This window comes from Fomitiporia mediterranea (genome assembly GCF_000271605.1).
Source record: "Fomitiporia mediterranea MF3/22 unplaced genomic scaffold FOMMEscaffold_18, whole genome shotgun sequence".
In the NCBI taxonomy this organism is placed as follows: domain Eukaryota; kingdom Fungi; phylum Basidiomycota; class Agaricomycetes; order Hymenochaetales; family Hymenochaetaceae; genus Fomitiporia; species Fomitiporia mediterranea.
In genome coordinates this window covers 796,760-810,125 of record NW_006760403.1, presented here as the reverse complement: position 1 = coordinate 810,125, position 13,366 = coordinate 796,760, and the positions used below count along the sequence as shown (strand labels likewise).

The window sequence follows — 13,366 nt, the reverse complement described above, 5'->3', positions numbered from 1 at the left end:
CTGATTTCATGACGATCCCAGAATGAAGCGCAAACGACTTGGAGGACCTTCCTCATCAGGAGCGAGAGTAGGAGGACATACTCAAACTTTCGATCCTACTGCTCGTCTTCACTCCATATTCGAGTCTGGATTTCCGTATTCCAAGTGAGTAGTGCTTCCATAACATGTTATGAAGTAACTTGGAAGGCCTAACCAATGAGTCGATTTTGTTTCTGTGTGTTTGTAGGAAATTGCTTGCGCATAGATCTTGTGTGAATGCAATCACATTCTCGAAGGGTGAAGGACGTTGGTTGGCTAGTGCTGGCGACGGTATGTACTCGGTTGAGCTTATTGAGTACATACAGGCTAATGTTTATACGTGCCTTTATAGATCTACGTGTTTTGTTATGGGACCTTCATCAAGAGGACGTTCGAGCGCCTTCTTGCTCACTAACGGGACATAGAGTGAGTGAAGTTGTTAAACAGACTAAAGCTCAGGACTTGGCAACCTGACGCAAATGATATTATTAGTCAAATATATTCTGCCTTGATTTCTCCGCCCAGAACCAGTTTGTCTACTCGTGCGTATCAATCAACGTGCTCGTTTTGCATAAGAGATGAAAAATGCTAATAGAAACAAACCTTTAGTGGGTCAACGGATGAAAAGATTTTGAAATACGATATATCTACTGCTTCAAGTAGTTCAAGTGGAACTCCGATACAGACGTTCTCAACTCATGAGGTGCGTCGCAGCTTCGATCCTTATCTTCAGAAGTAACGGGACCAAAGCAAACTGATACAGGCAATACTTATAGGATAACGTACGAGGTCTTTCATGTCACCCAGAGAATGAGGATATGTTCCTTAGTGCAGGGTGCGTAACAAATTCGTGACTCATCTCAACGAATCTCGCATTTTCTGACTCTTTGCTCATATTTAGGGAAGACGGCGTCATAGCGCTGCACGACTCAAGAGCTGTGAATGGATGTGCAGGATCGGTTATGAACGACTGCGAGGTTACCGACGTGCGATTCCATCCACGAGCAGATAAATTGTTCTTCACCGCGGACACACACGGGAACGTATGTTTACGTGATACACGGATGGCTTTTGCTGATAGGACGAGCGCCGGTAGTAATGGAGTGTCAGTCGCAGGTGGGAAGGGAACAGTTATGAAGGTATGTTTACTCGTCTTTTACCTACATTTAGAACTTGGAAGTGAATTGATTGGATATAATTGAACTTGATTTCAGTATGCTACTGCGATATTGAGGCGTTCGGTACCGTACATGGTCCAGCCGGAGGCTGCGAGTCTCGCGATCGATCGGAGTGGTGAGCAGCTTTCTTTAACAACCCGTATTACGACAGGATAACGAATATTTAATGTATATGTTTCGATGAAGGGACGAAGTTTGCTGTGACCTTTCTGGTAGGTTGGTCAAATCTTGTACAAACAGGCAGATATTCCACTGATACTTTTGATCCATTGATCTTGGAACTTCGTAGCATCATCTACCAACAATCTATTCGACAGCAGATCCAATACCTCTAGCAGTCTGCAGCGGTAAGAACTTTCCTAACGGCTCACCTGTACCAGAAGGAGAAAGCTCGTACAGGAACACATGTACTATCAAAGTGAGTCCTCAGACTGGTTTCTTCGATGTGAATAACTGAATTGAATTTTATTAATTGTACAGCACGGAGCTTTCGGTGGACCAGCTGGAGACACGGAAGATGCATACTTTACCACTGGTTCAGACGACTTTCGTGCGTACGTATGGAAGATCCCGAACCTGGCTGGGCTACGAGAAGAGAGGCGCGTTCTGGACGAGAGCGAGTTTCAAACTGAATCGCCTCGATTGATTGGTAGGTAGGAATTAGACTAGTGCACGGACGACTATTTATTTTTGCCTTTCCTCTGGCGCCTAGGATATGCACAGAATACAGATGACAATTATATATACATTCCCGCCGATATATGCACTCCTTTATTCCGGCTTCAAGGTCAGTCCTTGCAAGTTATCATTCAGCGCATCCACTCCCAACACTCTGACGCCGATATTTGTATATGCATTTACTTATAGGTCACGACTCGATCATCAACAGCAGCATCATCCACCCACACATGCCACAAATTGCAACATGCGGCGTCGAGCGACACATCACGATCCACAGTCCGACACCAACAGCGCCGAACATGAGTTTCATACGTACACGGGAAGAGGTGCGCGTACCGCCTCGGGACGACCCGCAGACAACGAGACGGTTTTTACAGGCGTTGCTTGCGGGGCATAATATCCATGTGAATGGGAGTGAGGATGGGGAGTCGGAGGAGAGGAATACTATTGATTTCTTTGATGGGTTAGCTGTTTCCCTTTTTTCCCCTTGTGATCGTGAGGGTGTTAATTAATGCATTTCTACAAAGGGTGATACGAGAACATGAAGACGTGAATGTTTTTACAGCTGGATGGAAATTAGGTGGAAGGGACGGAGATATGGATGTAGCGCTTGACTCTGATTAATACCAAAACAAGTATTAAAGTAATGTAGATTACAACTAAATTCACGCCGGACACAAGTTTCAGATAAATCAAAGTGTTATCGTAGCAGTATCAGTGGTGTAGACATTTCAACTATACGATATAAAATACATCCTGGGATGCGGCAGTACCTCGACAGGATAGTGATATAGGAGTAGCAAATACTGTACTGTTCAGTGTTCAGATTGTTCGACTGTTTCATTTTCGTGTGGAGTCTCGGAGATCGGCCATCCTGATCGACAAAGGAAATGTAAATGCAATGCACTCAATGTTTTAATATTTATTGTGGGGAGCAGAAGCAGTGCTGCTGATCGGGAGACGCTTCGAAGCAAATATTGATATCCGCAGCAGATGCACATGGAGTGGGAGTGAGAAATTGTTCGTAGTCGGAAAAACTGGGAGAATTGCACGTCATGAAACGCTCATGCCCCCATTCTCCCTTCTGTATTGTACATTAGATTCATTAGGGGAGATTTGACAGTAGTCTGAACATATGTGTTATAGTGTGGTTAGGAGGAGCCATGAGGAATGAAATGAACGCTGGCCGGATACACGTGCAAGGCTTGTTAATATTTGAGTTGGCAAAGCACGAAGACGACTATTCTAGTAGAAGGGGGGAGTGGTGAGCTGTCGGCTCGGGCAATGGATAAGAGAGAGGTGAACGTCATTGCAATATAAGTACTCCGCAGTCGAGTGGGCCGGGGGAGCAGGCAGACGACTCTGAGGAGCACGAGGGATCTATAGTGGACGACATCCCAAAGGCGGCATCCAGTCTCACGCGGGAAACGGCAAGTCATAGCCGCCCGACTCTCTCCTCTCCTTTCGACCTACTCTCTCTCATCTTCTCATCGAGAGCGACAGTGAACACCGCATACAGACGGACGACAATGACCGGTATGAAAATGGAAAAACGACAAAGTACGTACAATGTCTCAAGCATTAGTCAACGTCCTTTTTTTGGAGTGTTTCGCCTGTTATTTGTAAATTCGCATTAGCACAGAGAGCGACGTCAGAGAATGCGTGTTGGACCTTTGGTGCCTCTCGCATGCCGGCACAGTGCCCCGGCATTGCTATGTCTCTCTTCTTTAAACCTGTCTTATCCCATCCATCTTGCATCGCTGTTGTCTCTCCTGACAGCGTATAATTGCTTGACTTGGTCGACACATGCGCTCGGGACACCAACTGCGCATGATTTTTTGACGTCCCTCCTCCGGCTTTCATTTTCTTATCTGTTATTCGCTTCGTTGTTCTTTCCCTTTCCCCCGGTGAATTACTTCATCGCTATTACTATTTTGTGATGTCGGCATCATCCACCTCTCGGGTCACCCCGTCTTCGTCCTCACGCACTAGCACTAGTTCTAATCCTCCCTCTTCCTCTTCCCGCTCCTCCACCATGTCTTCAGTTATATCTAGTATTACCTCCTCAATATTGGCCCCTCCGTCCTCAACAACTAATCCTCCACCTCCAGCATCTTCGACTACACCGCCCCCGCCTACTTCGACTACTTCGACGACATCGAGTACGTCGACGACCACCACCCCGCCGACTAGCACCACCACTACCCCGCCGACTTCGACTACCAGCTCGACCAGCTCCACTACAACTCCTCCGACTGACACTAGCTCCACTACATCGGGATCTTCGACTTCATCTTCGTCATCCGCTGCACTGAGCACAACTGTTCAGACAACAGTGTAAGCACAGCCTCAATCCCAAAATAATGTCTCATAAGAAGTTGTGCTTATTGTTATTTTTCCTTCGGATTAGTATCACTGCAAACGGGCAAACATCCACACAAATAATAACATCGCAGATTGCGACCAACACTCAAAGTCCCGATAATGGCAATTCGTCCGGCGGGAAAAGTGACAGTCACACTGGCGCAATCGTTGGGGGTGTAGTCGGGGGTGTAGTACTGCTCGCGCTCCTTGCGCTTCTCGGCTGGCTCATTCTACGAAAACGTAAGCGAGATGAATTTGACGGGAACTTCGATCCGGACCAGATTGCAAAGCGCGACTCGTCCACGATTCATCGATTAGGGCGTGGAGGAGATGCGGACCTGCTTGCGGCTGCACGAGGGGTGGAGGAACCCGAGGTTACGCCGTATACATATGGGATGTCGCAGAACCAGCCAGGTGGTGCGTCGCTCTTGGGCCCAGGGGCTGCTGCGGCTGCTGGTGCTGGTGCTGGCTACGCAGCAGGACGGTATGGTGGACATGACCAGAAAGGCGGACCGCGTGGAAATGGGAGCATGTCGTATTACGATCCGAATGGCCAGCCGATGCCTTCGGGACCCTCTGAGGCTGGATCGGGTTCGGGTTCTGGGCATGGATTGAGTGACCCACGGACAAGTATGAGCAGCTCAGGTGTACCTTATGGAGCGTCACCCTACAACCCGAATCAAGGAGGAGGATATGGAATGTTAGGTGTACCAGCGTCTCTTCAACCCGGCAGCTCACAATCACCGACTTCGCCAACAACTCATTCGACTTATTCGACATACTCAGGCGCGGGTGCTTCAGCGAAGGAACGTGAGGCGTTCGCATCGCGATATGCACAGCAGAATGGGCAGGGGCAGAATATGCTTTATGGTGGTATGAGAGAAGAGGGTGAAGGTTCGGCATCATCGTCGACTGCTCCTTTGGCGGTACGGAATCCTGGGGATGACGAGGCGAATGTTGTCGTGCATCAGGACGGCGGGCGGTATCGTGAAAATGAAGAGCCGAACGAGATTCCACCGACGTACGACAGTATTCGATCGGATGAGGCTCACTGATTTTCTCATTTTTCGTTTCAAACTCAGCATGTATTCTCTCCTCTTTATCGTTCCACTTGCATGCTTTCTCCCTTCTGCCGCCTCGTCTCGTGTTCGTGTGGAAACCCCGACTTTGCCTACTTGCCACTTGCACTTCATTGCTTTACCGCAAATACACGACCCTGGATGTCTTGTCTCAATACTCAACAAGTGATCGCATTCATACATTCACATGTCGTGCAACGACTCCTCTCTCGTGGACCTACCCCTGCTTCTTTTTCATTCATGTCTTTGCTGAAGTTCAAGTCTCAGTTACCCGACTGGTTCATTCTTGTGCATTCTCGATCACACCTTACCCCTTCCCCTGTTTTCTCGTTATCACAGCCTAATCCCTGTGTCACACAAAGCAATCCCTTGCTCCAACGACTTGTGACCTCGATTGCGACGTTCTACTGCTGCTGCATGAGTATCATGATACGTATGTATCCCTACTGTAAACTCTCTAAAAATATCCCGTCCGTCCGTTTTAATCCTCCCATTCTTTTTCTTCCCTTCTATTTTCAAGGCGACTCTACAACTTCTGTCATGTTTCTGTTTATTCGTTTCGTTTTCTTTGTGTTTTTAAGTATATTCCCTGTCTCTTTTTCTGTCTCTGTCTCTGTAGAATTACTAAACGTACTTACGAAGTTTCTTTGGCCATCTGTATTTTTGTCCGTGTGCCTTTCTGATTGCTGTTGTGGTGACGGCAAACAAGCTTGCAAGAAAGACAGAAATAAATCAACACTGGTTACTTTGCTATAGATAATGAATAGCCAGGATTAAATACTATAGATGAGAGCAGGTCTGTGACAAGTGTAACTGACATAGTATGTATAAAGCTGATCTATCCTCCTGGAAAATAACACCAAGTATTGATTATAAAATAATTGGTGGATCCATAAAATCTACTATAATTCAACTAATACCTAACCAAATTATGTGATCTAAGTTGTAAAAATTATATTTTTAAATTATCTTTCAAATACCAGAAAAAATAAAGTAAATTGAGCAACATTTGAGTAAGATACAACACAATATGTGAGTTTTCACTAGACTCAAAACTGAGTGTACAATACTATAAGTTAGTCCAAATGAATGATATTACATAGTTATTTATTTACATATTGAAATATACTCAGAATATTAAGTATACATATTATTTTACATATTTCACTATATTACTGTAAAACTATTTTTGCTCTTACAACTCCTCATACTAGCTGTTGTTCTACAAAAACAAGTCCTGAATGTTTGCTTGCTATTAATATCTTGTACTAAATTGTGTAAGGTGGAGGGCTTACTCTTGTTACAATTCTCTACTCTCTTACCTTCAGTTCTGAGGGTTCTGCACCCTTCTGTACTGGAACTCAGGACTTCTGTCCCTCAGAGGCACTGTCTATAGACTATATGTGTACTGACTCTTACCACTACCCTTCCTTACTTCATCATTCCATTCCTTTGACCACTCCTTCATTCTCTGTTCATTCTATGGTCTCTTACCCTTTGTCCATCCCTTCATTCTTTGTACCTTTATCTTTAACATTCCTTTCTTTCATTCTTTGTAGCTTATCATTCTTAGTAGCTCATGCTCCCTGAGTGCTCTTGTATAGTTTAGTATATATAGGCATACAAGATCAGACTAGTCCTGTAGTCTTGATCTTGTCTACTCCAGGTAGTCCTGTACTCTTAGGCTCACTCTATATACTCTACTCTTGTCTCACTCTCTCTCTCTGCCTGTTCCACAAGTTCTGACTACATTCTGGTGCTTGCATCCTGTATTTCTGTTGTGTAGGATAGTTGTAGCCTGGGTCCCCTTGCTGAGCCTTTAGGTCCCCTCTACACTGTTGCTGACATCAGATTAAGACTACCCATTACCACCCTACAACTCTCCTACGTTTTGGGCATTAGTACTTGCTATTGTATCAATCTCTTTCCTTTGTCCTGACCCTTTTACATTTTTAAATTTTAAACTTTCTAAACCCTTTTAAACTTTTGCCACCCTTCTTCTATTCATTACCCCTTTTAGTTTAGTGCTGATCCCTTTGTAGTGTAGACATGGACCCTACTATACTGACTGCCACCCCTACTGTCCTGCCAGATCAGCAGTTACAAGCAGAACTAGCTTAATACATGTAAACCTCTATCCAAGAGGCCTTTACCAACCACATACCCTCAGCCTCTTCAGAACCTGTTCTGACCATTCTGGAAGTTACAACCTGTTCTAGAAAGAAAGTGTATGTAGCCTACCCTTCAGACTTTAATAGGTAGCACTTTGAGGACTTCTAGTACTAAGTCAAACTATACATGGCTACTACTTCAACTGATCTATCCTCAGATCTCAATTGTGTCCTATTTGTCCTCTCCTTCATGAAGGAAGGCAACACAGCCACCTGGGCCCAGAACTGGATCAAAGGTCATTGGATTGGAAGCCTGATCCAACTTCAGAACAATAAGTCATACTCAGAATTCATGGGGCAGCTCTGTGCTTCCTTCATCAATCTGAATGAGAAGCACAATACACAGAACAAGCTTGTGTCTCTGTGACAGGGCAAACATTCTGCTGATACCTTCTTTCAGGAATTCAATATCTTAGCCTGGAAGGCAGGATTCATGCTTAGGTTCAATGATGTCCTTATCAGAATGCTTGAAAAAGCTCTTCACCTAGAACTAGTTGATAAGATTCTCAGAATGATGCTAAAACTAGTCACCTACACTGAGTGGAAGATACACACTATCTCCTTCAACCAAGCCATGGCTCAGATACATTAAGTCTGTACAGAATGCTTACACATGCATCTGGCTCTGACAGTTCTGAGCCCTCAGATTGATCTGCCTGTAATTTGCAATCAATCCATTCTGATAGACATTAGAGAAGCCTAAAAGTAAGGAGTATGCTTTGCTTACAGAAAGTCAGGGCACCAAATTAAGGACTGTCTACAGAAGTGACAGTATATCTGTCAGGTCATTAGAGTAATGATGAGTGACAAGTAGGATTTGTAGTGAGAAGCCTTTTCTGCAAATCCAGAAGTCACCTCAGAACTCCTGGACCCTGACTACATACTCTAGGATTTTGTAGAGGCCTAACAGTGAATGTAGCACTGAAGGGCTATGACTCAGATTTTTTAATAGCTACTTTTGATTCAATAGACACTGTAGGATTAGAAGTAAATAAAGTAAGAAAAGTAGAAAAAGTAGAAAAAGTAGAAAAAATAAATCAACAAAATTATTTATTAGAAAGAAAAAAGTTAAAAACAAAAGTAGATAGTTCTCCTATTTCTTCTGATTCTTTTGATTCTTCTCTTTGTACTTCATCTGAGTCTAAATCTGTACAATCCAACCTACCACTTCTGTGTTCTAAGATCTCAGAATGTTTGGAACATTACCCAGCCCTATTTACTACTCAGTAGTTTGTCTATAGTATCAAGTAGGGATAGTCTCAGCTGAGTTCACAGCTGAGGACATGAGTCTGTCCTTGTTGAAAGAGAGAGGTTAATGAGGAAATGTTGGTGCATATACTCACCCTCTTAGACAACAAGGCTGTACAAGCTGTACATTCCCTTCAGAACAAGTAGCAGTTCATCTGAGAATGTTCTAGGCACTAGCTACAGGTTCCTGTCCTCTTAGCTCCCTTCTTAGGATCCTGCCAGATCCAAACAATGGCTCTAATAAACAGTAGATATACTAGTTTGTGTATCAATAAGGCCTTTGTGTAGGAACACCACCTCCCTACTTAATGTGTTCTACTTCTGATCCTAGTATACAATACAGACAGAACCCTAAACTGGAATAGTTGGATCACTAAGTTTGTCCAACTACAGATGACTATTCAGGATCATGAGGAAAGCATTGAGTTCAGAGTCACCAACCTTAGAAAGACAGATGTCTTCATTAGATTCAAATGGCTCAAGGCTTACAACCCTACTATTGACTGGTTAGAGCAGACACTTGTGTTTGATTAGTGTCCTAAGTCTTACAGCTACCTTACACTACTGTTCTGAGTGAATACAGACACTTCTAATGTTACTAACAGTTCTGATGAAGGTGACCAATTGTTCTTCTTTGACTAGGATAGATATGTGGATACATATTCTAGTCAAGGCAGAATAGAGTCAATCTGAAGGATATCTGAGACAGAACCAGTCCAGAACCCTCTCAGAACAACTCTACTCTAGAACACACACAGACCCAGCCTGCTGGATTTTGTCTGAGAGTTCCCTAAAGTCTTTAGTGAAGAGGAATTCAACCAGCTTCCTAAACACTATCTCTAGGACTATGTAATTGAATTGACCAAGGGTTTCCAACCTAAGGATTGTAAGGTCTACTTACTCAACAGAGACAAGTAGGAGGTGCTTAACAAGTTCCTTTAGGAAAATCTTCAGAACAGCTGGATCCAACCCTTAAAGTCCTCTATAGCCTCCCCTTTCTTCTTTGTCAAAAAGAAAGATAGGAAGCTCTACCCAGTCTAAGATTATTATTGTCTTAATGAGGGTACTGTCAAAAACAAGTACCTACTTCTTCTGATTCAGGAGCTCATTGATAAGACACATACATCCAGGGTTTTCACTAAGTTGAATGTTTGATAAGGATACAATAATATTTGGATCTAAGACAGAGATGAGTAGAAGGCTGTGTTCTGAACCAATTGTAGATTGTACAAACTGACTATAATGTTCTTCAGACTAACCAACTTGCCCACAACATTCTAGTCATTCATAAATCACATCCTTACAGATCTGATTGACTCAGGACACATTAGTGTGTATCTGGATAACATTCTAATCTTTACCCAGACAGTCAAGCACTATTACTGACTGATCCAAGTAGTTCTACAATAGCTCTAAGATAATAAACTGTTCCTCTGAGAAGCAAAGTACTCTTTTGTACAGGAGTCAGTAGATTATCTGAGCTTTGTGATTGGTGGAGGCAAGGTCTGTATGGATCTGACAAAGGTGACTGTAGTTCAGAACTGGCTGTAACCTCAGAACCTGAAACAGGTCCAAGTGTTCCTTAGGTTTGTAAACTACTACTAATACTTTATTTAAGGCTTCAGTACTATTGTCTGGCCCCTTCACAATCTCACCAGCAAGGATGTTTCTTAGTAATAGGATGATTAGTAGCAGTCTGTGTTTGAGTCCCTCAAACAGGCCATTACTAGTGAGCCTGTATTAGCAGTTCCAACAGTTGTAGACAAGTTCTGAGTCAAAGCTAATTCTTCCAACTTTACAAATAGAGTAGTACTGTCCTAGTTTATTGACAGAAAGTAGTGTCTGATAGTATTCTGATCAGAATCCCTCTCTGTAACAGAATGGAACTACCCTATCTATGACAAGGAACTCCTTACAATTGTCTGTTTCCTAGAAGAGTAGTGTCAATATCTCCTTAGTACTGTACAGAAGTTTAAGATTTGGAGTGATTACCTTAATCTCTAGTACTTCCAGGCTCCCTAGAAGCTCAACTGCTACTAAGCCTACTAAATGTTAGAACTGTAGGACTTTGACTTTGTGCTGACTCACAAACCTGGAACACAAATGATGAAAGCTGATTTACTCTCAAGACAAGCAGGTTATGAAAGGGGGGAGAATGATAACAAAAATCTCATTCTCCTAGACAATTCCTGTTTTGCATCCAAGACAATCCAAGAGATCTGACTCAAATCTGAGGATGTTGACTTTGTCACCCACATACAGTGAGCTCTGAGACACATACAGGACTGGGTTGTAGTGAAGCAACTAGAGAAGTAGGCTAGAGATTAGGAGGAGGATGAGAATGGACAGGTTTACTAGGAAGGCTGACTGTATGTTCTGAAGGATTGGAAACTGTAGGAGGACATTGTCTGAGCTTATTACAACAATCTGACTGTAGGACATCCAGGCTGACACAAAACACAGGAACTCATTACTCAGAACTACTAGTGGCCCAGAATGTAGAGGGAAATCCTAAAGTATGTGACTGGTTGTAATACATGCTAACAGACTAAGGCTCACCAGACAAGGGTTTGGGCTCCCCTACATCTACATTGGATTCTGAATCACTCTTGGGAAGAAGTCTTGGTAGACCTGATTGGTGAGCTACCTGAGTCTTAGGGTTACAACACTATTTGTATGATTGTTGACTGATTCTCCAAGCAAGTCCACACAGTTCCAACCTGAACAGAACTCACTTCTGAAGGTATAGTGTGCATTTATCAGGATCATGTCTTCCAGTTGTACAGACTCCCTTGGAAGCTCATTCATGATTACAGACCACAATTTGAGTTGAAATTCATACAGGACTTGTATGTGCTTCTTAGAATTCAAGGGAACCCTTCTACTACCTATTACCTGTAGACTGACAGTCAAACTGAGCAAGTTAATCAGGAGATCAAGCTCTACCTCCAGATGTTCATCAATCATCAGTAATCAGATTGGTCTGAATGGCTAGCTCTGACAGAATTTGTGCACAATAACTAGCAACACTCTACAACAGGACAGTCCCTATTCTTCCTCAATCATAGGAGACATCTGTACCAGGGGACAGTTCCAAACCAGAACAGTAGTTCTGAATCTGTAACAGACTTTGTAGAACAGATACACAGAACCAGAGAGGATACACAAGCTCTTTTGGAAAAGGCAGCACAGGTCATGAAGTAGAACTATGATTGGAAGAGGTCTACAGTCAAGGATTACCAGCCTAGTGACAAAGTTATGCTGGAAGCTACTAACCTGACTACAGATTGCTCAATAAAGAAGTTGGACAATAAGTGCTTTAGACCCTTTGTTATTGAAAAGAAGGTTGGTGCCTCTGCTTACAAACTCTAACTTCTAGCAACATAGAAGCACATACACCTAGTGTTTAACAAGGTTCTACTGTCTTAATACTACAATCCAGGTTTTCCTTTACAACAAAGACCCTCACTGCCTCCACCAGAACTCATCAGTTCTGAACCAGAATACAAAGTAGAGTACATAGTGGATGCCAAGCTGGTGTACAGAAAACTCAAGTTCCTTATCTACTGGAAGGGATACCCAGTTGAAGAACACACTTGGGAACCTGCTGAGAATCTCACCCATACTACTAAGACAATCCAAGACTTCTATCAACTTCATCTAGGTGCTCTGCATCAACTCTGCCTCACAGATTTCCAAACCCTACTATTCTGACCTATGCCTGAGCTGCTGACCAAGCCCAATGTTCACCAATCAGGATGATTGGTTTTAGAGGGGGGGTAATGTTACAATTCTCTACTCTCTTACTTTCAGTTCTAAGGGTTCCACACCCTTCTGTACTGGAACTCAGGACTTCTGTCCCTCAGAGGTGCTGTCTATAGACTATATGTGTGCTGACTCTTACTACTACCCTTCCTTACTTCATTATTCCATTCCTTTGACCACTCCTTCATTCTCTGTTCATTCTATAGTCTCTTACCCTTTGTCCATCCCTTCATTCTTTGTACCTTTATCTTTGACATTCCTTTCTTTCATTCTTCATGGCTTATCATTCTTAGTGGCTCATGCTCCCTGAGTGCTCTTGTGTAGTTTAGTATATATAGGTGTACAAGATCAGACTGGTCCTGTAGTCTTGATCTTGTCTACTCCAGGTAGTCCTGTACTCTTAGGCTCACTCTATATACTCTACTCTTGTCTCACTCTCTCTCTCTGCCTGTTCTGCAAGTTCTGACTATGTTCTGGTGCTTGCATCCTGTATTTCTGTTGTGTAGGATAGTTGTAGCCTGGGTCCCCTTACTGAGCCTTCAGGTCCCCTCTACACTGTTGCTGACAACTCTACAAGAAATGGACAACAGTGTAGTGTACTATCTAATAGGATATAGTACCTCAGCTAGAGCCTCAGGTGTAACAATTAGGTTGAGAGTAGAAAATGCATGCCTGTACATTGTACCAACCATAGGAAACATTAGAAACTGTCAATACTACTACAGTTGAAAATATCTTATTGCATAATGTTGGGAGAGGCCTCAGACCTATGCAATATGAGCAATATGCATTATGGTAACCGTGCGAAAACATTACTTAATTAGGAACGCAAAATTCGATATTACTTTTCAATTTATTTGAA

The 13,366-nt window shown here is 43.2% G+C and overlaps 2 protein-coding genes across 2 annotated transcripts; both read left to right on the top strand.

Annotated features, from left to right (window-relative positions):
* Positions 1-3: 3 nt before the first annotated feature.
* Positions 4-2,562, top strand: FOMMEDRAFT_143530 (WD40 repeat-like protein). Its single transcript, XM_007271807.1, has 14 exons — positions 4-144; positions 227-309; positions 371-444; positions 511-560; positions 628-721; positions 795-853; positions 920-1,157; positions 1,233-1,311; positions 1,383-1,408; positions 1,486-1,614; positions 1,677-1,845; positions 1,909-1,983; positions 2,064-2,340; positions 2,405-2,562. The coding sequence occupies exons 1-14, from the start codon at positions 23-25 to the stop codon at positions 2,499-2,501; spliced, it is 1,572 nt and encodes a 523-aa protein (XP_007271869.1). The 5' UTR covers positions 4-22; the 3' UTR covers positions 2,502-2,562.
* Positions 2,563-3,040: 478 nt separating this feature from the next.
* Positions 3,041-3,975, top strand: FOMMEDRAFT_171426 (uncharacterized protein; the record flags this gene model as incomplete). The annotated part of the gene is made up of 3 exons (XM_007271806.1): positions 3,041-3,141; positions 3,199-3,437; positions 3,515-3,975. The coding sequence occupies 3 exons, from the start codon at positions 3,041-3,043 to the stop codon at positions 3,661-3,663; spliced, it is 489 nt and encodes a 162-aa protein (XP_007271868.1). The 3' UTR covers positions 3,664-3,975.
* Between the last annotated feature and the right edge of the window lie 9,391 nt (positions 3,976-13,366).

Coding starts and splice junctions, on each gene's coding strand:
- FOMMEDRAFT_143530 (XM_007271807.1), top strand. CDS start 23: ATGAAGCGCAAACGACTTGGAGGACCTTCCTCATCAGGAGCGAGAGTA. Junction 561..627: donor CAGAACCAGTTTGTCTACTC/GTGCGTATCAAT, acceptor ACAAACCTTTAG/TGGGTCAACGGATGAAAAGA. Junction 1,846..1,908: donor TGAATCGCCTCGATTGATTG/GTAGGTAGGAAT, acceptor TCTGGCGCCTAG/GATATGCACAGAATACAGAT.